The sequence below is a fragment of the Anas acuta genome, chromosome 1 (genome assembly GCF_963932015.1).
Source record: "Anas acuta chromosome 1, bAnaAcu1.1, whole genome shotgun sequence".
Lineage (NCBI taxonomy): Eukaryota > Metazoa > Chordata > Aves > Anseriformes > Anatidae > Anas > Anas acuta.
Window position 1 is genome coordinate 109,490,475 of NC_088979.1, and position 25,715 is coordinate 109,516,189.

Consider the following 25,715-nt stretch of genomic DNA (forward strand, 5'->3'; position numbering starts at 1 on the left):
TCACTTCCCACCACCTCCCAAGATGCATGTAGATGCTCCTGTTGGAACACTGTCCCCAGCAGCCTGCCTGGAGCCTATGCTGCTGCTGCTGCTTGGTGCAGGCAGCCTGAATGGGTCAGCTAAGGAGCTCGCACCATTCCTGCAGCTTTTCGCTGCATGCACGCACACACAGGTCTTTGACACTAACTTTATTAGTTAATCAAAAATGCATTACATTATTGAATTGTTACCATTTTGGAATGATACATGCATCTTTTAAAAGTAATCCAATCATTTCAGCTGGTTTTGAAACTGCATTTACATTGGCTTTTGTACAAAGAATGTGTTGCCCAGACATGATGTGTTTTGTTTTGTTTATTTCTGACATCAGCATCAGCGCACAAATTCTTACAAGGGGAGACTTCTGCAGAGACGGTTGTAGGTGTTGCAAATGTGAAGGGGAAGGCATTAGGCAGACGCACGTTCCAGCCAGATGGGATTCTATGGGGTGAGGTTTCCTGGCTTTCCCAGTATTGCTTTCTTAATCAGAGTCCATGCTCCTTCTTTTCACTGTAGCAGGGGTATCTTCTGCCTTCTGAGCAATCGCTTACAGGGTACCTGGCTCTTGTTTACCTCCGGGTGCTGCATGAGTGGCGATGCCACGACCTGATTTTTTTGTGGAAGCTTAGCACTGATTTTCCTCAGACTGGAGAGCTGGCACTGAGCCTCTGTCCTTCACTACAGTAACGCTGCATCTCTTTTCACAGTTAAAGAAAAAAATTTGTCCTGCCACTGCAGCAGTTTTTAAATGGTAAATTTAAAGCAGAAAGTTTAGCTGGCTGTTGTCAAATGCCCTTAAGATAAATACTGCAGGAAATAACTACACCCTTATCTTTACAAGGGTCTTTAAATGCATTGAAACTGCAATTACATGATTTGATAGCCCTGTAAGGTAAGAGCTACAGAAAGAGCTGCATTAGGTATGGTAGGGTCCTACAACACAAATCTTACAAAAATCAGCCTCATAGCTACTGTTATTGGAAATAACTTTACAGATATGTACATTTTAAGAGCTAAAGCTTGCAGTTGCGTGATTCAAGAGGGAAAGGAGAAGGAACTGACCAAGTCCAGACATACTCCCTCTGTGCACCAACCGAAATAGATTGCTGCACTAGGAAACTAGATGGTGCTTCTTTTGGTTGAAAAAGGCCTTCACTCCTCTCTTCCCCCAGAGCATGTGGGCATCTCTCACTCTTGCCCATCCCCTCTGATTCCTGCTTATCGGGGTGGCAAAGGCTGCATTTGGAGAGCGTCATAGGTGTCCTTGGTTGCTGTACTGAGCCCCTGAAAAAGAGAAAAACAGGTGAGGTGAGGGTTTTGTTCCCCTTAGATGACTGCCTAGTCAGGAACAAGGTGGCAGGGGCACTCAGTAGCATAGTTTGGATTTTTTCTTCCCCCCACAGAGGTTTTTTTTACTCGTGAGTGTTCCCTTTGTCTTGTTATGGTGCCAATAACCATCACTTACACAAAAGCAAGATGCATCTTAAGTATCCGTTATGAATGTTTGATTACAGCAACTCATTTTAACACGTTATGCAGATCTTTACATGACTACTAAGTGCCAACTAACTGATGCTAAAGTGAACTTTGCCAACTAAATGAACAGACATCAAATCATGAAAGTTTTCCTCAGGATTTCTCCATAATAATTTGGAAAGGCAGCTGCAACTCTGGGTAAGTTGGCCACAGGGCTTCAGCTGGCTGTGAACGCTGAGGAGCACATCCCAGCACCCTGCTTCCTGCAATGCAGCAGTTCATCTTCTGACAGCCTGCTCCTGCTGCTGGTAAGTCAGCTACAAAGCGTGCGAGTTCCGCGTGTGTATCCCTGCTGCCTCCATGGCGCTGGCTGCTCTAAGAGTGGAGCAGTCAAAAACAGGGCAGCCCAAAAATGCTGCCAGAGCCAAGGTAACTGGGACTCTCAAGACTGAGGATATAGCAAGAGGTATGGTGATTGCTTTTAAACCTTCTAGCTGCCCTTCCCACCTCTGCTATGAATATTTAGCTCTGCTCAGAAATATTATGAGTGTTTGTTGAGTACATCAATAAAACAGTGCTCCTTACCTTAGTAGTACCTGTGACTATCTCAGGAGAACAGGTTTTGAAGAAAGGTACCACTAGTTACAAATACTCTGCATTAACAGGAAAACTCCCTGGCATGTGCTGCATCAGGACTTTTTGTTTAAAAAAAAATGTTATTTTTGTAATGTGATGTCAGTGGCAACATACAGGCTTCTACAGGATGTGAAATGCATTTTGGAACGATTTTGCATGGTGTCACAAGCAAGGTGTCATGGTGGGCTCCTTGCCTTCCGTTACGTGTGGGCAACACTGAACGCCCCCAGTGCACCAAGGGGTGATCAGTTTGTGCTCTGCAGGCTGTAGTGAGATGGGCTGAACCACTGACTCTTGAGTTCCAACAGCTGTTTGGCAACCTGAAGGTTTCTATTTAAGCAAAAAGCAATTCAGAGCCTAAACCGTATGCATCACCTTCCGTAGTCCAAGGTGATTCTCCAGGCTGCAGGACTGTGGAGATGGTTCCTGACAGTATTCCTAAATGAGTTTTCCTGGCAGTCATATTTAGAACATGCAGCCAATTTTGATAAAGTCACAATAGTGTGGTCTCTGCTCTGAATCTAAGTAAATATCCTCAGAAAGGCGCTTCAAAAGCTCTGCCTCATCATTGTGAACACTGTGGTTAGTTTAAGTATCTGGAGGCTACGATTAAGCTGTGAAGATAGATGATGCATGTGTTGCCTACCTGGTAAACACCATCGTTCCCTTTCCCTCGCCGCCTCTGATGCTTTGGGGGAAAAAAAAAAAAAAAAGCAGAGATTAATGGCAGAGATTAATGGGTGCTTCTTTTCCTATTATGCAAAAGTAAAGAAAACTCTGACTGTCCCCATGCTATACTGGGGGTCAGCAGCTGCGCTTGGCCAGGTCACCCTCTGTGCAGGAGGGAAAACTTGCTGGCAAGCACCTTCTAATCTGGGGCAGCCCAGACCTGCTGCCTGCCAGCATTTGCTGCAAGGGCTGTGGAAGGTAAAACTAGTGAGGACTACAAACAAAAGGAAAATGAGGTTTGTCATATTTTCCTGCCATCCTGTTATAATGCTGCTGTTCCTTTGATTTGCTGTAGGTATGTAGATTTGGCAGCATTCCCACAGACACCTGTTGTTCTATGAGCTGAGGGCACACCTGGAACAAATGGGTTTGTATTTTTTTTGTTGTTATGTCAGCTGGTGTCTGAGTGACACTGCCCTCTCTTGGACCAGCAGGGAAATCAAGTTTACTTAAATTAATTTAGGTAAATCAATTTACTTAAATTCTCTGTTGCATGTTCTGTGAACAGTGAAGATCACTACAAGCACAGGTAAGTCTGTCTGAGGCCAGTCTCCGTGGATTCAGTACAGTAGGTACAGGGGCCATCATGGTACAAGCAGATCACACCAACACAGTGCAATCTTGGCAAGATTTTTGTTCCCCTCCCCACCTTGCAAGTAATAGAAACATTCCTAAATAAAAACATAGTGAGACTTCATAAACTCGTAGCTCAAAACTGAGCTTGAATATGGCAGATGGGCATTTCACAGAATCATGATATATATAATTCTATATTTGAATATATATGTTCAAATATTTATTTCTTTCTTTATTATATAAGGAATTATGATGTATATTCATATCATTCAGATCATATTAATTTAGAATAATAAGGAGGGGGATTAAATGTCAGCATTGCTTCTCCATTTTTCAACAGTAAACTTTCCTGTGAAATCCCCTTTTTTCACTTTTCAGCAGGAAATGAAAGGTTATATATAAGACACTTTGACTCAAAATATAACCTGTATAGGTCACGGCAATTTTTCATTTTGCCATAAACAGCATCCCAAGATAGTTTCTTTTCAACACAAGCATTTTGTCTACTAACTAGAACTATGCCTTTGTTTCCACCTTTAGACGTGTACCTTTATAAAAGTTCAGGAAAGGATGTGGGGGAAGGGGAATGTTCTCACAGTTCCTTGCATGGAGATGAACAAGAAGGTGCCTGCACATTCTGATTTGTGGTTGTAAGGTAGGCCACTTCCATGAAACCCCAGCTGCAAGCTTTGCAGCCCTTGAAATCAGGCATTTCCTTCAAATATCCCTCTTTCCTTTTAGAGGATAACTGTACTAATTTAGATTTTTTTCTGTCAAAGTTGCAGCATTTCCCCTTGATATTATTCAGTCTGCTCAGGAATGCTGCTGCTTGTGTATGGGCTGTGTTTCTAACACTGAGGGCCACAAACCTTACTCCGAGGTGTAAGGGCCACAAACCTTACCCCGAGGTGTCCGACCTCCACCTCGTTTTATGGCTGCTGTAACTGTAGTTACAGATCTAACTTACTGCTGCATCTAACACGCTGGTTGCTACAGGAAATAGGTAACTGTGCTCTTCTGTAGGTGCTGTGTAACACCGGAGCTTCCTTGTGCAACCAGCTACAAGCAGCCTGGCCTACCGGTCCGCAAGGGAGCAGCAGTGAAAATGCCTCATCACAGGCTTTCATCAAAAAGGACAAGAGTACTCACGTCTCCTTTCTTTCCAATTTCACTGTATGCCTCGCCCATCTTGTCCTTCTGCAGCGCCTGCAGGCAGAGAGGAAAAAAAGAGTCAGTGGTACTGGAAAAGCCAAGCCAGCCCCTGGCTGCCTGCACCCCACTCCTGCAGTTGTGGGGCTGCCTTGCCTTGTCCCAGCCCCACTTCAGAGGTTCCACCTTTCCAGCGAAGGGACAATGGCAGATCTCGACTGATGTGCACTGAGGTATAAGCCATGCACGATCGAATCTGCTTAGCAACACCACGGCATCTCAAGACTTTTAAATGAATATAACCCTGCACTAGAACAAGTCATTTATCTACATTAGTGCCGCATGCTACACCAAAGCTCTCCAAAAAAAAATCTTGTAGCAACAGGAGGCAAATCTTTTGCTCAGGATGCAAAACCAAATGTGCCTCTCAGGCCTAGGGAAAAGGGGAGTCTGTAACGTAGCAGGGTGAAGGTTAAGAAAGAGGAGCTTGTTCTTCATCCATCCAAGGAAGCAGTGCCCAGCTCTTATGACCAGCAGTGATCAGAGCTCCTGATTCAGGAATGATGAAGGCCAGGCTTGGGAACGAGCTCATTTCTCAGCAAGCACTCAGCAACACCCAGAAAGACCCTGAGTGAGACAAGAGTATTGGCATCCACACTTCTATCCTTTGGAGCAGAGACCACCACATTTAGCCAGAGTTAAATCTAGTAAACCGAGATGCTCCTAAGCAGCCACGCTTAACAGCACTGGCATTTGCCCTTTGTTAGAGAGCAGCCAGAGAAGGTGGAGAACAAACAGATAAAATACTGCATCATCATTCATATGGGACAAAGGTTGGTTAATTAAGCCCTACTAATGGGAAGCAAAGGCGTCAGCAGGTATGTTGACCAAATTCTTTTCCACATCTGCCCAGGCAGCCCATGTTTTTTTTCTTACCATTGAGAAAGGGGTAGAAAATTTCAAGAATTTTAAGAAAATAGAATGTCTTTGAAAGGAGCTGTTAAGCTCGAACCTAAGCTGAAACAAAGCAGGCGAAAAAAGTCTCCTGTGAATTAGACGCTCCTCTTTACAGCCACCCCCACCCCTTAGCCCTCTCTACTCACGCTGTAGAGGGTGTCCTGGGGGTTCTTTCTTCTCTGCTGTAAGAGAAAGGAAGAAGGTTGCTCGTGTGTGCCCGTGCATTTGCTCTAAGCCATGGCTAGAGCTCTGTGAACAAGTGACAAGCACAGCCCATCCTGCCTCCACCCATAAGGCTCCGTTAAGACAACGAATTCTACAGAAAAGTGATTTTACTAATTGGTAAAAAGCTAGCTCCTCTGATACAGCTGCCACCTGCAGGCAAGCCCTCCATGCCGATGCAGAAGGGTTCCCCTCCCTCTTCCTTTGAAGCTGTCGGGCTGTGCAGCAGCAGCAGTTGTTTTGGCAGCTGCTCAACGTTGCTGGCACTCATGCGGCGTCACGTGCGGAGTGCTCTCGTGAAACACCGGCTCCCGCCTCGCCTGCCCCACATCCGCCCCAGGCTGGGTGTCACTTCCAGTCTGGGTGGCTGCAGGCTCTCAGCAACGTGATGGGGGCACCAGGGGCACAGATCAAAGGGAGAGAGGAGGCTTTGCTTCTGTCCCTGTCACGCTGCCTGCGTTACTACACAGGTTGTGCCAGTCCCTCTCACGGAGGGCACTGGTGCTTTGCAAAGGGTGCTGAATGCCGGGGTGCCTAAAGGGCGGTTAGACACGAGAAGAAAGGAACCAGATGAAAAGAAAAAAGGGGCGTGTGTGGAAGGAAGTTACCTCGTGTCTCCCGCCCATCTCAGGGTCTGCACCTCGCTTTGCTCCCAGAACATCATATTCATCTCTGTGCCCACGAGACAGTTTCTGAAACGAGAAAGCAAGAAGCAGTGATGGACATTAAGGGCATAAACAAGCACACATCATGACTTCACACAAGAAAATAAAGTATGCCCAGCTTGAAGTACAACTTCATGAGTATTGTAATGGAGCTGGAAATGGGTTTTACCCCTCAATTTTTGCCCTTCTGTCAACAAAATTGTCTGCAATGAAGCTGTGGAAGCCTCTAAGAGAGGTCTGTGCAGTACAAAACTGCAAGCCATTGCATCAAGAACCTTTTGTAAGCAGAACAGAGCTGAAAATGGGAATGAGACAGACTCTGACTGCCATGCTTTCTCTCCCACTGGTAACTGAAGACACAAGAGTTTAATTACTTATTGCAAAAAGCCAAAGGCGAGATTTTTAGGTCAGAATAGCACATTTCTTCCGTACACAGACAGAGTATACCAGTATTCAGTGCTATTGGAAAGGTGACACTTTAAACTGAAAACAGAACATTAATTTTCATACATTACAGAGTTAAACAGTGGCACTCATCACAGGATGTGGCTATGGTCAAGAGCGTGAGAGAAGAAAACAAAATCAAGACAACCAGGCACATAGGAGCATTTAATGCTACCATGAGCGAGCTGTTTAGCTAGAAGGAGAGCCAGGATGTCGTCTCCATCCTCTGTTCCTGCAGGGCCAGCCACCTGCTGCTGGCTATGTTCGGGGCGTGCAGACGGGGTGTGCCTCTGTTTCAGCCTCACACAGCAGCTCTTGTGCTGTGGGGCAGCAGGAAAGCTCGGGGACAGAGGCAGCAGGGCTCTGGTGACAGCCTCCGTGCTTCCGGTGATACAAGAGCTGCAGTTGCCCAGGCCTGCAGTGCAGCTGTCCTGAGCATCTGCCTTCTCCCCAGCCCTTGTCAAAAAGCACCAGAAACACTGGTGGTGACAACGCCAGCTGCTGCTAAGGCATGTTCCTTAGTAAGGGTGATCAGAGAGCCACAACCACCCACAAGTGTGAAGACCAGAGTGTGCACATCATACCTAACATTCTGCACACACAGCTCCTCTGGGCGTTACATACCCCAACACTGTCTGAGGTCCTGGTATATCTCCAGGTTGGTGGATCAATCAGGAACCTACAACCCATACAACTAGCATCCGGCCAGACAAGTAACCAGAGGAGTTACACCCTTGTCTGGTTTTATTTTTGCTCCTCACAGCTGCTATGCTGCATGCTTGGTGCTTGCATTAGCTAGTTGACCCACTGTTTTTCTGGTCCCTAGGCAATTCAACCACATGTAAGTGCCCCAAAAGGTCTGTCTGGAAAGAATGATTTGGAAACAAACACACAAAAGTCATTACTTACATTGTACACATCATCCTGGCCGGGCAGCTGCTGTGCTTCCTGGGACTGGGTAAGCTGGAAGAGAGACCATACCATGAGCAGAGACAGGGGCTCCGTTCAGTCTTTTTGTTCATAGGATCACAGAAGCATTAAGGCTGGAAAAGACCTCATCAGGATGATCAAGGATCATCTGGTCCAACCATCACCCTACTACTGCTGTCACCCACTAAACCATGTCCCTAAGTACCACATCCAACCTTTCCTTACTCCTCCTCTCCTAACAAGTTACTGTCATCAGAAATTGGGCATCCCATACACAGCCAGCCCAGGGCACTGATGGGGCTACAGGCAATACAGGTCACTGCTGCACTGATGCTCCTCTCAGCATGCCAGGCTGCTCCCACAGGCCAGGCCGTTTTACTTGCAGGTCGCAGCAGCTCACAGCTCTGCAGACTTAGCCCAGGATTCTGATGGGCACAGTGAAGTGATGTGAAGTCTTACTGAAATACTTTTATTTTTTTTTTAATTAAAATTTGTAGCAATTACGGTTTACCTACTCCACACCTTTTCCAGTGACAGTGCCACTCTTTTCACTGACCCCTTGGCAGGACCAGTAACGTACCAAGCATCTAACCCATGTTCCTTGTAACAGTCTAACACTTCACACACATTGGCCATGCAGTCAATAAATAAAAACCCGTAACAAGGTTGTACCCTTGGCAGAGGCCACAACAACCGACTCCTTGGGCTAGGAAGCGAGGTGACAGATTCCACAGCTTGGAAGATTTGTAAGAAGTTCTGGGTTTGGGTCAAGACAGGGCCCTCCCCGGAAAATGCCCCACTGGCCTTGCGGTGCTGTATGACGATGGCATTTCAGCTACAACACCTCTGCTGCTTTGGACTGAGAGACCCCAGCGTAACCACAGATGTGGCTTTCCTCCCTTGTGCTGCTTCCTTCCCTCCTGCAACAGCTCACTTTGCTACAGCTCAACGCTACGCACCGGCTCAGCAAACAGCTGAATGCAGCAGGGCAGCGAGGGGCTGAATAAGCTGGGGGTGAGCACTGCTGCTGCAGCAGCTCACTGCTCCAGGTTCACGCTCCTGGTCCCGTGGAAGCTTTGCTGAGCCACTCCTGAACATCTCCACGGGCAAGGTGCAGAGCTCCTGCCGCCAGGCACTCTGCACATGCTGTGTGCCCGAGTGACTTTTCCCTCCAGCAGCCTCAGAAAGACTTCCAGTCCAAGGGCTGTGTTTTCACCCATGCTCAGGATTTATACTGGCAACACCCTGTCTCAGCCACACCAGCCACTGGGTGAGAACAGCCCATCAGGCATGTCCATCCCGACCCTCAGCTCCTCTCCTGTGGTCCTTGAGGTTGTATCATTTGCATCACAACATTCATGCTATCAAACATGTCTTGACTTCTTGAGACGTTTTAATACTTCCTGAGTTTGGCATTTATATATCCTCAGTTTCCTGTATGTCCTCTGCCCCATTTCCAATGACAAAGCCACACAGCACTTGACCAACCATTTCCCAGCTATCATATCCAGAATCTCTGCATCCATAACCGTGCCATCAAATACTCTTAGATAGTATGTACGCTTCCCCTCCACTCCTGAACCCTCAGAAAGAACTCACCCAAATTACCCAGGTTGGCATCAGAAAAGGAGGGGGGCTAGAGAAAGAGAAAGATAGAGAGGAGGAAAAATCAAATTATGTTAGAATAAGAGATGTGTTTCTTTCTCCACCTCCATTTTCCAGCTCAGCCCAATACGTTTACACCACAAAAGCCAAATATGTCACTGTTTGGTTAGACTGACCTTAGCTTTCACGAAAAAGGCCGTCACGATGACTGCGTAAATGAAGAGGAATCCATCCAGTATGTAGCAGAGCCTGGGGTCCGTCAGTCCAAGAACTGTTATAGCATCTGCACAGAAAGACCACAACAGACATCACCAAAACAAGGCCGTTTGTATCTGTGGCAGTGCTGCTTAGCACTTTGTAAAAACACAGCCAGTACGAGGCCAAGCCTGTCTGCTTGTGAAGGAGATGGAAACCTGAGTGAAAGTCACAGCATAAAGGAGCTTGGAAGGGACCAGCAGAGGTCCAAGCCCCTCTCTGAACAGGGTCCATCAGCCCAGGCTGCCCAGGGAGCTCACCCAGCTGAGCCAGGGCACATCCAAGGGTGGAGGTACTCACTGCCTCCCTGGGCACCTGCTCCGGGGTTGGACCTCTCAGCCAGCACAGGACATTTCCCCACACACAGAGCCCGGGCACAGAGAGCGAGCACAGGCTCTGTAGGGAGATAACCGAGGTCACACCACAGGCACTGCAAGAAAGCCTCGCACAGAGCCTTTGCTGCCTGGGAAAACCCCACAGCCTCTCCTGCAGGGGATCGCTTCTGGGGTTGTTTGGGGATTCCTTCATCAACTGAGAAGTGGGTGCATGGGAAAATACGTCAGCTCTCATTTCGGGGATGCTGGAGACATTTAAATGTGAGACGGGAACTGTGGGCAGGAGGGATAGGCTTTTTACCCCAGATATCAGAATATATTCATGAGCCACACTGATTCGCTTTCTGATTGAGAGGTTTTAAACCTGAATTCTCTGCACAGGAACCTCAGCTAGCAGCCTCTTGTAGGATGGGTCTCTCTGAGTAGATTAAGAATAATAATAATAATAATTACTAGTGCCCTAATTGAGAGCTCAATGAAATTGTTACTCAGCAGACATTGATGTTAATTTCCTTGTCCACACTGCATGACATGTTTATACCCTGACTGCATCAAGCCGAGCACAGTGATAGCGTTGGTTTTCAGCAGCTAGAACTGATTAAATTGCTCCTCTATCAGTAAACGTGTAGGAAGCTCAAATACGTAGCTGAAAAATAAAAACAATCCAGGTCAAGAAGTCTAAGTAAACACGGATCTAACACGCAGCTCCAGGAGCATCACCAAAGGAAAGGTTGTATTGCACAGGTATTAAAAAAAAAAATCACTTAAAAACGAATCCAAAGTGTGCTTTGTACAGAGAATTGGAGGGAGTTCAAAAGAGGAAGATGAGAATGATCAAGAGCCTGTGAAACCCTTCTAGGAAGATAAATTGAAAAGAATTTGTATGATTCATCTCCTTCCTAAGGTGAACAAAGTATGGCAATTCTTATTAACCACATGTGATGGATAGTTGTTGAACCACTTAATGTACTACTTCAAGGTGCTCGGTTACTCCAGCGATGAGAGCAGGGCTGTTCTGCACGCTGGGCTTTCTCCCCAGCCCATCAGGCCACGCTGAAGATTTCATTAAATTTGCAGATGCCATTCAGGCACTACACACTCAGCACCGCGAGGAAGTCTCCTCTGCAGAAATGAAGCTAATGACGGTGGTCTGTAGCACTGCTGAAGTATGTGATTTGTATAAAGCATGACTGAAAATCCATGCCTGGAAACCCGGTAATGTAATTGTAAATTCTGAAGTAGATGATGATACAATCACTGCTCCCACTGAGAGGCTAACACAGCCAGATAAAGAGAAAACACATTTTCCAACCGCTAGATTTGTTTATGTGTCTGAACTAAGAGTCCATATTCAATTCTTTAAAATCGTATTTAGAGACAAATCCATGGAAGTAAAATAAGATTAAGATCCCAGACTGTTTTCCTTCTTCCCTTCCTATTTCTATGGTTTTTAGAACAGGGTTCAAAGCACAACAATAACTTTCACCACATTATTTTCAGGATTATCAAACCTCATACGCATGGAGTAAATGGAAACAGAGGGATTAAGTTATTTGCTTGACACCATGCATTAAACCAACAAACAAGCTGAGAATAGCTTCCTAGTTTTTCTTCTAAACAGTCGCAGGACAGCACTGTATGCCGGCACTGGTTCAACACAAAACAAGCCTGAATCCCGTTGGACATGGTCGCTAAAACGCAGCATTGGGCCCTGCAGCTGTAGAGCCTCAGAGGCATTTGGCTTCTAGCAGCCGTCCAGCTGCTTCCACACAGCACAGCAATTTGCCTCAGCGTGCCCTGCCCTCAAGCTGGGTGCGTCCAGAAGCAGCTCAGGGCTGCTCAGCACTGCACCGAGACCTGAAATACAAGATAAGGCACCCAAGAAGCCCAGCACTGAGACAGGAAGCCTGGTGATACCTCAGGTGCTGCTGAAGAAGCCTCTGGGGGATCCTGTCCCTGTTCCCGTCCTGAGGCAGAGCACATTCACGCCATGATCTCAAGCACCATGTTTCTCCAGGACTGATAACCTCCCCAGAGCAGGAGGAGCTGTAGCAGGAGATGTAGAGGGGTACACAGGAGGAGTCAGGAGTGCAGGGTACTCAGCTGTAGCTCTGTCAGCTATACTCGACCTTGGCTGACACTGTGCCTGTGCTCAGGGGCCTACACAGTACTTATCTGAGGCAGCCTGGCCTCCAGGACCCTAGGTAATGGACTAAGCCTATTCAAAAAGGGAAATCCTGCTTGGCATAGTCTGGCTGTGATGGCACTGTAAAAGTATCTATTGAGACAATCTAACATTTAGAAACGAACCATGAGAATTAATTAGTTCAGATATCTTTGCCTTCCTTGATGTGCTTGATATCTGAGTTCTTTCAAATAAAAAGTACAAAGCCCTTTCTAAATAATAACCTTTGCAACAGCTTTTCGGATTAGAAAGTGCGAGAGAGAAAGATAAAAGATGTAGAGTGCATTGAAACGGAGCTCAGATTAGATACAAAGCACGAGGAGCAAGCAGCAGTTAAGGCAGTTAGCATCCATTCATGTGAACAGGATCAGTTCTGATTTTTAAAGCGCTAGAGGCGGCGTTACCACCCGCCAGCATGTGCACAGTGTGTGCAAAGCAGAGCCCGGTCCCTCATCAGCCTGAGCTGCGGTTTGGGGGGCTGAGGCCAAGGCTGCGCGGCTGCAGCGGGTGAGCTGCAGGAAGGTGCCGGGCGCTGCACGGAGCCCAGCCTGGGCGAGAGCTCCCACCCCAGCGCCCTCACGCAGCGCACAGCTCAAATAACCAACGTTTGGCTGGCAGTTCCCTCTTTGTTACCTTTACAGTGCCCACACCACAAGTCGCACCGCAGCTTTTCAGTTACCAGCGTTTTACCAGCCCAAGTTTCAGCAGACTGGTAAAGCACAGGGGGGTCTCAAGGCAAGGCGGCCAAGTACAGGCATGCGGCACAGCTTACAGCACGTCACAAACGTGCAGGCAGGAGAGCCGGGCTTTTAAAAGGTTACCAACACTCAGTAATGGGTTATAAATGAAGGCTTTCATCTTCCTTCAACTTCACATGCAGCTATTTAAAGCTTTATTTAAAGAAAACTCGCTACCCTGTTGTGGCAGGCTGCTCGAAGCCAGCGCCGATCTGAGAAACTCACAGCCATGGTGCTTGGTTCAATCTGGTTCAATCCCATTGCTTATATCCCAAAATGTTGTCTGAGGTGTGTGTTTCCAGACACACGCACCCCAGGACACACTTGTGTGTCTCTTTGCCAAAGCCCAGCGCCCGATCCCTGCTGAACCCGTGAGGGCTGATGCGGGCCTGGGCCTGCGGAAGGGCCCTGACTGAACGCCTCGAAATCAGCCTCCTAGCGTTATGCAAGGTCACCCTGTTCATTAAGAATATCTCTCTACATCTCCTGCATTTTATTTATTTCCATATTCTTGTTCATAGATATATAGGAATAAATAAAAAAACCTGGGACAAGCTGAGACTGAAGAAGTGGAGGCCAAATACTCCTTCCCTCTCAGAAGGAAGAGGCTCTTCCATGCCACTGTTTGAGCACTTTGGTGAAAAAAACAGTGAGGAAACAACAGGAGGAGGAACAGGTCTGGGTTATGCCACGTGTGGTACATTACCAGGCCTGACACGCACGGTATCCAATTAACAGAAATGAGCAAAGGGAAAGGCATGGCCTACATCAAACCGAGCGCGTGAAATCGGGAGGTTTCTCCCTTTGCGTGGAGACTAAAGATAATCCCATTGGCCATTACATTGTATCAGGATTACAGGGCTAATTAGCATTTGTTATGCAAACACTTTCAACACAAAACTTCCTCACTACCACGCCTGTTAAACTAAGTCACCTAATAAAGGCCAGCAGTCTCTTACGGCAGGAGAATAGGATAACCCACCACAGGAAAATACCGGAGCTTGCTTCCTGAAGGACTACCAGGTTTGTCCTTTCATACCAGCTACTTTCCTTGGCAAAAGTGTTAAAAGATGTTGATACTGTGTTTTTTTTCCCTTCACTACCCATCCTTTTAGCACTGAAGATGACTTTTGTGTTTTTCATCATGAAACACAGCATGGCCAAAGCACAGCTTGTGTCCACTAAATTCAACGTCATGGTTAGCCTCAGCTTTAAAGTCAAAGAGCAAGCCACTGATAGTATCAGGATCCATGTTATAATACCAGATTTTAGGCAGCCAGAATAAATTAAATTTAGAAAGATAAAAGGGAAAAAAAAAAAAGTGTTTCAGGTCATTAATTTCCACTTTCTTATGCCACAAGATGTCAGTGGTATGGACACACCAGGTCAAGTTAAGATGCTTGAGGAACTTGGTAAGCCCTTCATACTTCTGCTTGGAGGTATTCTCTCTTTCAGGGAGGCACTAGCATCAAGTTCAAATAGTGAAAGTTTCCTTTTGATTCATTTGGAAAGACTCACATTCAAAAGATGGAAAAGATTATAGTGACACAGCGGGCCAAACCCTTTCTAGCACATGATGGAATAAGAAGTCCAAGGCACTGTAACAGGCGCAAGACAGGAAGATCTCCAACAGCTGATTTGTTGAAAGAGACCAAATGTGTCTAAAAACAACAACAACCCAACAACAAGGGATCTGCCTTTTCAGTCTGAAGGCGAAGTTCAACATTTTACACGCTTTTAACAAGGCAATCTTTCTGCCCTCGGAACCCTTCCAGAGCCTTGTCAGAAACAGCAGGGAGGGGAGCGCTTTGCTCATCTCTGGAAGGGGACTCCTCGCTTCATCAAAACAGTCAGTCATTCTCAGAAAAAGCAGCTGCTTTCACTTCTCGCTTTTGCAAGGACTTGGTGCAAAGGGCTTTCCTGGAGCAAACCCTGTGATGCCTCCTAGAGACAGCAAACCGCGTGCAGCGATTGCAGAACCCGGATACCCAACAAGCTCAGGTAACAGATACAAGCTGTGTAGCTCTTTCAGCTTTTGTAGGGTTTTTAGGTTAGACATGTTCTTTTATGAGACCCTTATTTATCAGGGATAGCAGAAGTTCAATCTAGCTTACCCAAAAGATGTTTCCCACTGTAAATTTTCTATTGTCTAATCCAATCTTGTGTTAAGTGCCCCGAGAGGCGAGACCTACCACTCAGATGGCTGTTTCTACCTTGCTTAATCCTTCCCTTACTGATTTCTGCCCGGATATCCCACAACATAACTCACTCCAGCCTGACTTTCTATTAGGTGGCCTTGTTGCCGCTGTAGTGGCCTCTCTTTTAGAGCTCAGATCTAAAACCAAATGCACATTATGGAGCACTACTTAAAATAATCCAATCTACACACCTTGGCTCAGTGGGAATCCCAAAGAGTCTATATGTTGCAAGGTTGAAGGCAGAGACACTAAATCAGGCAACAAGATGCTCTTGATCACACTCAGATACATTTCTTTGCTCAGGGAGCAACTCATGGATGCAGTAGAGGCTCCCCTAACAGCTCAAAGTAGGACTTTAAAGTTAGACTTTACAAAAAGCAGGGGAAGCACGAGTACATTAAACAGCTTGCAGCTAGCACATTGCCGATGGCTCCAGGAATCAAATATATCGATAATATGAAGAACAGCTCCCAGTTGGGAGATTCATAAGGCATCCCCCCTGCTCCCTGTTATCCCAATTTCAGACTTCCAAAATTCATTAAACTTGCATTAACTATCATTACTGTCAGTGAGTGGCTTTCTACCAGCGGGACAATAAACGAATAGAAATAGCTGTACACAAAATATTCAGTCAGTCAGCAAGCGCAGACTCATCAGCGCACCTTTCTTGTCTCAGTGCTAATTCAGGGAAGGGCTGCTCTGATTTCACAGCTCGTGTCAGACTCAGTGCAGAGATGCACAAACAAAACAAGAGATTTAACGGGACTGGTCTGTCTCTGGCTGAGCTCAAATCCAACTCTCTTGATCAGCTGCAAGCAGAGGAGAAAAGAAGGGAACTTTTCCATCACAACACACCAGAACGGAGGTTTGAGGTACCGGAATGAAACCAGCTTTTCTTTCCTTTCCCTTCTCCAGGATTAATTTCCATCTGAGCTCACTGACAGCACAAGATCCAACTCATGCCAACAGAGCAAGTGACAGGAAGGACACCAAACCCCTGATAACAAAAACCATCTGCTTTTTTCAGTTAAGCTTATAGCAACATTTTGCAAAACCCAAGCGGCTGTCATCCGCAGCTTTCAACACTGAGAAAGTTTGTAAGATTTGCTTTAGGACATCCAGCAGGACAACTGGGGGAAGGCAGTCTTAAGATTTGCGAAGTCTCAAGATGTTTTCACCACAGCCCCTGTATAGACCTCCACTTGCAAAAAGGCTTCTGAGTTGCTGAAGGCGTAGAAATTACTAGCAAAGCTTGGTGACAGGCAGAGAAATAGTTAAGTCATCTTACAGAGGTAGTGCTGGCACTGGGTTATGGGGCAGGAAGGAGGTTATACCGGCCCCAACGGCTGAGGCTCCATACCTTGCAGCCACACACCTCAGGGCGGGAGAGGTTTCAGTGGGGGCCTTGCCATCGCACTCAGCCCCCTGCTACTGACCCACTTAAAGAGCCATTTGTGTCACGTCCTGCCTCTTCAAGAAGATGCAGACAACATACATGCAACAGTGGTTACGCACGGGGTAAAAAGCAGAGTTGTTTATTTAGTTAAATATTGACTCCATGCATGTTCTTTTTTTGGCATTGTGTGCCAAAACTCAGCCCCTTTCTCTGGAAACAACGCTGAACAGTAAGCATTTCAGGGGTCTTATAACAAAGAGCCAATGGAAGAGCAACCACAAAATGCAGACATCGCAACAAATCATGTCTGGGTCCTCAGCAGAGCCCTTCACTAAAGGGTCTCAGGACAATGGCAAATACTAACTCCATAACTCCTTCCAAATTCCCCTTTGGAAAAGAAGGTATCACTTCGTCTTCCCTCTCTGAAGTGTTTTTCCTCTAATTCGGATGCATTCACATTTTAATAGCATGTAGCAGCTACACATTTAAAGCATTACGGCAAAGTAAAACACTGCTGAAGGGAACAGGCATGAGTCACGGACCGACTAGCGGGGCACGAAGCATGGCTTTATGACCCCATTAACACTTAGCTGGTGAGGTCTGCACTCCGCTGCCAAGTGATATCATTGTGGTTAAGCCTCCCATCACTACGTTTTGTTATAATACATCCTAGGGGGTTTACCTAATTACCTAATTATAGAATACCTTATTTCAGCTTGCATTACAGCATAAAAACAAACAAACAACAAAAAAACAACTGTATTTTGAGATGTAGCTCTTCATACATAAGTAGGAAATAGCAAATCTGAAGAGAAAATATAGAGATTTCGACTGAATTAAGGACTGTTAAAAAGCAACACATTTCTGTGTGGAAAAAACACCAGAGAGAAAGAACATCCTTATCACTAATGGCCTTAAGCAATGCCTTTATTTTGCCATCCCTAAGATAAGGATAACAAAGGTAATATTGTAACTGTCAGAAGTGTTGAAGCGTTCTCAAACACTACAAGTTTTTATCTTCTTAATCACATCTCTACAGAGAGAGAAAATCATGGAAAAAACAAAAGAAGAAAAAAAAAAAAAGTATCCCTAAACTCTCATAAAAAAAAATCCTGTACGTTTACAATAAGTTTAAACCTTTCTACCTCAGTATTTGTGACTGAAACCTAAGAAACTATCACGCTTTACCCATGTCTACCATGCACGCAACTAATATTAAAACTTATCAGGTTAATTCTAGTATCCAATATATTCATTGAAGTATATCTCTACTTCACCGCTAATAAACGATTATGTTAGCAGAGGTGTTTGTTAGCCACCAGGCTGCTCTGTAAATATTAAATAAGGAATAGATACTTATTCTGGCGGTTCATATCTATTGTGTTAACTGTATTTCTTTTTCCAATTGTTTGTTGGTCATAACAAATTCTGTGCTGAAATTGAGTATGATTGCTTCCAATCAAAGCTATCTAAAAATTAGTAACAACACCAAATTTACAAACATAATGGTGCAGAATTAGGAAAAATTTAAATCAGAATTGCTATTGTTGAAGATTAATACAGATAATAATTATTGTTATTATTTAAACAAATTGTTCAGCTTTGTAGGCTTTCTGTAAGAGCATTTCATATGTTGCAGTTTTAATTTTTTCAATGTTATCTGTTGCTGACAGTGCAGGTATACACACTGTATTTAGGTTTACCTCACAGACCTATTAAAAACATGAAATCCTTTTCCAAAAGAGGCTCAACTTCAGAGACCACTTACTAGCAGTGATTACAGACAATGTTGCTCAAAGCTGTAGTGATCCATAGCAATGCTGTGGGTCAAGCTTCTCTGAAAAGCATAGGCCAAATTCTGCATTCCCTCTGTCCAGGAAATCTCCATTGATCCCTGCAAGCATTTCATGGCAAAACAACCAGTTCATGTTTGCTATGTTGAAAAAAGGATGGGATGATGACAGGAATGCTCTTTACCGCAGTTTACCCTGTACAATTCTTGAATGTATTGGCTTCAGAAGGGCAGAAAATATCTGAAAATGTAATGCATTGGGATTATTGCAGTTGGTTGTTTTTTAAAGGAAAAAAAAAAAAAGCAACATTTTACAGTAACAGTCAAGCTACCAGAGTGAGTACTAGAATTTAGTATCAGCCCACCGAAACAAACATGTCGGGATCTACTATTTTTATACCATGAAGCATATAGGATAATAGTAATGGGATTTCAGGAGTTGATCTGTATTTGCATTAAACCAAGAACAAGCTGAACTATAGACATAAGAAGTCAGCAGAAACGGGGCAGGGGGAAACTAATGAAATGACACACCGTATTAATTTACAAATAATCTCTGCTTCACCCCTTTCCCCTGGTTTTATTCCTACTCTAGAAAAAATACCTATCCAGCATCCGTGAACGTGCCTTAAGCCATCTCCTGCCCTTCACCTAACTCCAGCCGGGCCCAGAAGGGCTGCTTGGCATGGATCTCCAGCCACCACAACCAAGCAGGTCCCTGCTGACTCGTGCGGCCGCCACACAGGCACTGAGAGGAATTTCTCCTTCTGTCCAGCTGCCCGCAGTCCTCACACAACCTGAAGAAACCTAGTTGTCTGTTAGCACCAACTCCTCTTAAATTTGGTGGAAACAGCCAATTGATAAAGACAGAGATTGCATGAGGTTGACCTCAGTAGGAAACAGCTTCTAAGAAGGCGCACACTGCTGTAAGCTACATTGCTGGTCTTATTTGTTCAGTGCAGTACGGGCACATTTACACTTTGTAAAGCATGTAGAAAGAGAGGATCCCTGCTCTGAAGAGCTCTCTGCCTCATCCATGTACGTCAGTATGAGCAACAACTGTTGGTACCTGGAACGGTGAGCTATCATCTGTGATCTAAGCTAACTTCACCTACCTAATTTACCCTGTTAGTTTGCCATTGCAGCTTTTCAGGAAAAGATAGTTTTCCAGAAACCCTGCCTTATTGTTTATGACTAGATTTTGGGTTTATGTTTTGTTTTTCCTGGAGGAATGTCCTAGCTGTTTGTGGAGCATCTAGGTTCCTCATATTTGTTCCTTGTGTCTTAATGCAGAGGAAAAGCTCTCAGCCAGTGACTGCACCAGATGCAGTTTACAGAACAACGCTGTTCAAACCTTATAGTTTTCTGAAAACTCATACACTTTTCTGAAACAGCCACCTAAGATGGGATATCATCTTTACTCTCATTTTGTAAGTGTTGAATTATGCATTACACTATCACTGTAGCAATACAAATGCTCGCTGATCTCATGAAAAATGTTTTTTTAAAGGTCTTTCAAGCTGCTTCTAAAATGGATGAAAAATTTCACATTTTATTTACTTTAAACATCCCCTCTCTCCCCACAAAAAATCTTATCAGGAAACCTCTCAGATAAACTGGCAGATAAAAAGGCTGCCTGGAAACAGCATGCTTGCTTTCTGTGTGCAACCGAGGTGGAATTAGTGTAAATTTCCTTTGCACTCTATCTCAATTTTTCATAATACTCAGAGTTTAATTAAGCTTTAGTCAAAGCACAGCACTGGAAAGGGCAGTTACAGAGCTGCTGGAAGGGGTGTAAGACTGCCCAGTGCTCAAATGCCCACAGGTGATAAATTTTCTACTAAACATGAAAAGGCTCCTTAGCATTATATTTGTTTTTGCAATATACTCTCTATGAAAATCGTTCTGCTGCTATTACCCATTAAAATTTCTTCCTGCCACAGAGCTGTTTGCTATATATTATTGTATAAGCTGTATGCTATCTATGTTGTACTACTTAAAATACATTACCCAAAGGTAGGCTGTCCAGGTAAAGCACTGGCTTGTATAAAACAAGAGTATTCTCCCTTAATTATTTTATTTTGAGATTGGCTGTGACTAATCTGTCCTTTAATCACACCTGGACTTAGTGTATATTCCCTATTTGATACAGAGGGAGAGGGAAGGTGCTAGGCACACACACTACGCTGAGCTGCTATGCAATAGCCTCATTTGTGCATCTGGGAGTTTCTTGTATATTATACGATGGAATGAATCCCATGAAGTAAAAGTGCTATTGCACTGAATTAGCTGTTGGATGTGCATTAATTATTTCAACCTATTTAATGAAAACTGTTTGAAAAAGCTACCTCGTTTTTAGAGGGAAAATATTAGGAGTACAGCTATCCAAACTGTTGGCGCTTAGGAGGATCACATTCAGGTTTATCACATCCAAATGGAAGAAGAAACATGAGTGAATGTAAATTAATGGCCCAGTTCTCTTCCCACTAAAGACCAGATTCTGTCATGGGGTCAATTCACTCTCCACACCATTAATTTCAACGGAAGTTAACACAGGCCATTTAACTCGGTGAGAGTAGGTTTAATCCCAAAGCAGACATGTACGTGCCTTCAAGGACATACAAGAAACGTGCAGTGATAAGCAAAAATAATGAAAAGAGACACAGATGTTTATTTCTGACACCATATTCATCATACAAGAATCTACTTACTGTAACTAGTTTACATTTGGGAAGCTATGATGCTATGATATTGTTTCTGGAAAATATTAAATGTTTCATTAGTCTTTTCTTTAGAATTTCAGTATTCTGCCATGCTTTCAGACTAAATTCAAAATTTGTTCTTCTGCAATTCATTTTCACACGCCTACTCATCAGAGGTCAGCAAAAAAGAGTCGTCTCTAAAGTTCTCACTTTAAACAACATAATTTTTATATTATATGTATTTTATACTTTTATGCATCAAGAAAAAAATAGCAATGGTTTAGCCAAAGTCCATTACAAGAGCTACATTAGTGCAATTTATAAGGCAAAAGAAGTAGGAAAGAACAGATGGCTTAATTCATTGCAGGGGACCAAATATGTGTATCTAACTCTCCAAACAACTTTTTTGAGGAGGAGCACAGCATATGCACAGGATACAAAGATGGAGATACAGATGAGAGAAAAGCCCATGTGAATCAAGCAAAAACAACTCTGGATTTGCTACTTGGGAGCTAATCGCTCTGTTCGATGTTTAGACTATAAAATTGACATTAAAAATGATGGGGAAAAATTCACCGGGTATTTGTCCATTTAATCAATTTGCAGCATAGACTCGAGACAGAGCCGCTAGCCAACACAATTCACATAGCCACCTGAAATTTCTAGAATACGATTGCAACCACTCTCAAACACGTACATATCTAAGCTATATCTATAAATGCCAATGAGAAAACATTGTTTTAAATCAAAGACTAGAAAACACCGTGAAGAAAATTTTACTATAAAAATAATAGGCAGAACTGCATAGACCGAAAAAAAATTTATTTTACCAAACTAACACTGTAAACCTCCTAAAGCTGAATTTTCCTGCTACAAGCCTCATTCTCCTCCAGTGCCCCACTGCCATGCATCTCAGTGTCGTAACTTTATGATCAAAATAGGTGAAGTGTCTCAAAAAAGTCATACCGATTGGGAAAGAAAAGGCATCTGCTCAGGTATTTTATTACCATGCTGACAATCTGGGATGTGAACCATACAGTTTTAAGACTATTTCCCAGCTTGGAAGCAACATTCCTTCTTTCTTTATCACATTTCTAGCACTATTATAAGATTGGAATATATAAAGCAAAAAAAAATCTTAACAAATCCCAGGCCAAATTACTAAGTACTCTGTAGGAACAGTAAGCAGATGACAGTTTTACAGTGGGATTTATAAGCTACGTAACGCTAAGTAAAGTACCATACTGAATATCCTGCTTCACCTAAAATTCTCAGCTGACTATGGCTTAGAAATATCCCCTAGATAGGCTGCTCAGAGCGTAGCATTTCTTCAGCTTTTAAGAGATTACATTAATTTTGCTGAGGGTTATGCTCTGCGCTGAATAACCCAATAGCAGATATCATGCAGGATTAGAGTTCATGCACAACCAATTTGTAATTCAAGGCATAACTGAGTAATTAAGATAAAAAGAATCTTATTTCAGACTTAGTTGCACTTTCTGTTTTTTATGCGGTGTCAGTAAGTTACATTTTAAAAACAAAAGGAATTCTGCTATTTGAATGTCTCGGCAGATTACTGCAATTACAGTGAACGGATTACATTTGTCCATACAGACTTGCTTCTAATCAAGATCGCGCGCCTCTTCTGCGACTGCCTTCTGCAAACTCAGGGCAGACGAACGACCAGGTTCCACGAGTATGCAAGCAATTTAAATTTCACCATCCATGCAGTTGCCTGTAAGTGCTGAAATCAGCAATAAAATTGCTAATCAAAGTTATGAACACCTGGGGGGAAAACTGTAAACTCATTTCCCTTCCAGAAACCCCGACTGACTCTTCTAATTACAATGGTTTGTGCTTATTCTAGTGTGCCTGATGACGCCACCATTTTCATGGAAAAAATGCATCGCTGTTTTAATTTCAATAATTACTCATTTCCAACTAATAGAGGAAGATTTTTGTATATATATATATATACACATATATATATGTATATATTTATCAGTCAGGAATAATATTTTATTTTTATTATTGAGCAGAAATATAAAAGTGAAAAAAGCCTGCTCTGTGTTCTGCTTGCAGTGTTACAGCAAATTTGGCATTACTCTCTCAGTCATTTGCAGCTGAGCTCCTCAAACCACAGATGCACACTCCAAGTCAAAAGAGAAGAATCCTAGCACCTTCAGAAAAGCCATGTGAGTTTATTTTAAGATGTAGTTTATAACTTGCTAGGTGACACAGGAATGGAAACCTATAGAACACGCACTGGCGATTGCAATGTTTTAAAATCAGAATGATCCTGCTCAAACAACTAACACACAAACTTCCAAAATCCTTGTCAAAAGGCCATGAAAGTATACTTTATGCAGAAAATTTTCATGGTGAAACAGGACAGAAAGCCATAAAACGGACCTCATTAAATTATTTTCCATAGTTACTTGCAGACCGTTCAATGCTCCTCCTGTTCTTTCAAATTACTCTGTGCTGTAAAAAATTAGACCATATTGGACTCCTAAGCATGAAAACACCTGCAGTTGAACAATATTCTCAGTGCTGATCAGGACAGTTCAGAAAGGAACACAAACAGCCGTAAAATCAGCCTGGGGCACAGTTTTGTGCTTGCTGTCCCCTGAGGGCACTGTCTGCCAGACATTTCCCAGGCTGAGTCTATAAAGTTATTATTAAAATAAGTTATGTGGAAAATGACTACATTATTATCCTTTTAGACAGGATCAAAATTGTGAATTAAATCAAAATTGTGATACCTATCCAGCTCGCTCACCTCTGTTACAGTTTTCCTTCCTGACCACTAATTATTATTATTTTTTTTAAATCGGATTTCATACTTCTCCCTGTAGATATAGTACAGCTTCTCTTTGCTCTCCTGTTACACACTAGATACGCTGCACTTTGATCAGAAGGGATCAGATCAGTGTTTCCGTGTGGGCCATACAAATCAGAGCTCGACACAATGCTATCAGAAAGCCAAATGCCTTTTCTCGCTCCAGCCCCTTGCTGCTCCATCCCAGCACAACCCCAGAAAATCCTCCACCGTGTCCAGTGGAGCGAAGCCCCTCCCGGCGTGCCGCACCACACCAGCATCAGGCTGGCTGTGCCACTTGGGGAACACCTTGAGAACTTGGTTTCCCAGCCGACTGCCAGAGCTTTTTCTGTTCGCTTTCTCCTGCCAACAGGCAGGAAACGGGGTCAGTGGGGGCTGGCTCCCTGCATCTGCTCACCTCCACCGCCGTGCAGCCTGCTGCGCTGCACGCTGCTCCCACAGCATGAGCTGGCTTCTTCTTTTAGAAAGCTCCATCCTCTTTGTCTCTTGGGATAGATTTATACCATTAAGGTCAAGTTTATTTTTTCTATTCCATTTCTCCAACCTTTCTTCCTTGTTCAAGACCACTGATTTCTGGCAGCCTGAGCGATAATCCCAAAAATCAGTTGCGGAGCTGACTGTGAAAGAGCTCAAACACCCTTTTCACACACATTTTCTCCCATCCTCTTAGAGGCTCACAAGGGGCCACCTTCACTTATCAGCCAGCAATCTCAGTATCCCTGCCCACCGAGCCCCTTTCACCTCTAACTGTGGCGGCTGAGCGGGACTCACGGTCCCTCACTCACGCACACCCCAGCCCCTTTGAAGCCTCGGAGCGAGACATTACGCTTCCCTGAGACTGATACAAATCTACCCCCTACACACCCGCCCCAGCAAACACACATCTGAGACTTTTGTTAGCAAAGACAGGCAATACCAGGTGCATCTGAGAAAGCACTTGCTCAAGGTTGCTGAAGGCTGCTGTAACCAAGCTAGAAATCGTTGCCTCAAATAAAGCGAGTGTAGGAGAGCTCTTTGTGATTTCAGGGCTCTTCAGTCTCTCTTTTTACATGAGGGAACACAAAAAGAAGTGCTTGTCTAGAACAGGGCAACACCAACATTGTGTTTTCCTCAAGTCTGAGGCACAGACATCCTTTGCCCAAACCCACGGCTTGAAGCAGATTGGATCCAGCAAGTGGCCTCGGGAGAAAAGCCGTGAGTTATCTGACGGCTCACCCCTCTGAATCAGGAAGAACTTGTGATCTACACCTCACCTCTGATGGGTGCCAGACACTGGAGAGAGACTGCACAGCTTTCCAACCAAATTAACACAGGTGTAGCACCAGCCCCACTACAGAGCGTGGCACAGCATACACAGGGACTGGTTTTCCTTTGAAGTACCTGGCTCCAAAGGAAGCCCTTTCAACACCCTGAAGGCAATACATATATGACGCAATCTTACACACCAACGCTTTTTTTTTTTTTTTTTTAAACAGCACGATGGTGACAGTGAGGGGTTGTTTGTTTGCTTGCAAAACATGGCTGTCTCGGCAGGAGTTGTTGCGTTTGTCCATGAAATGAGCTATCCCTGGAGAGCTCCACAGAGGGAAGTGGAAGCAATGCTCTGACATCCAACATCATGGACTCTGCTGCCTGAGCCAAGGAAATCAGCTCTCAGCAGCTCCTGGGAGACTGGGAAAGAAACCCATGCTAAATGGTGCTGTGCTGCACAACCGGGAGCAGGGTGCAGCAGGGCAGCCCCTGCGCAAATGCCACCTGAAAGGCTAAGGCAGAAAGGGAAGGCCACGGGGCTCCATTTGCTCTGCTTTGCTTTGTTTTTTTCTGCAAGGCAAATTATAGATCTCG

The 25,715-nt window shown here is 44.4% G+C and overlaps 1 protein-coding gene across 1 annotated transcript in view; it reads right to left on the reverse strand.

The window, feature by feature from the left end:
* Nucleotides 1-173: 173 nt before the first annotated feature.
* CD247 (CD247 molecule) overlaps nucleotides 174-25,715 on the reverse strand; it is a 53,047-nt gene continuing 27,505 nt past the window's right edge. The window contains exons 2-8 of the mRNA XM_068692370.1: nucleotides 9,605-9,711; nucleotides 7,803-7,856; nucleotides 6,393-6,476; nucleotides 5,709-5,744; nucleotides 4,606-4,662; nucleotides 2,798-2,839; nucleotides 174-1,323 (exon numbers count right to left, since the gene is read on the reverse strand). Coding sequence (XP_068548471.1) covers nucleotides 1,258-1,323; nucleotides 2,798-2,839; nucleotides 4,606-4,662; nucleotides 5,709-5,744; nucleotides 6,393-6,476; nucleotides 7,803-7,856; nucleotides 9,605-9,711 — 446 coding nt within the window. The 3' untranslated portion in view covers nucleotides 174-1,257. The remainder of the gene's footprint in view (nucleotides 1,324-2,797; nucleotides 2,840-4,605; nucleotides 4,663-5,708; nucleotides 5,745-6,392; nucleotides 6,477-7,802; nucleotides 7,857-9,604; nucleotides 9,712-25,715) is intronic.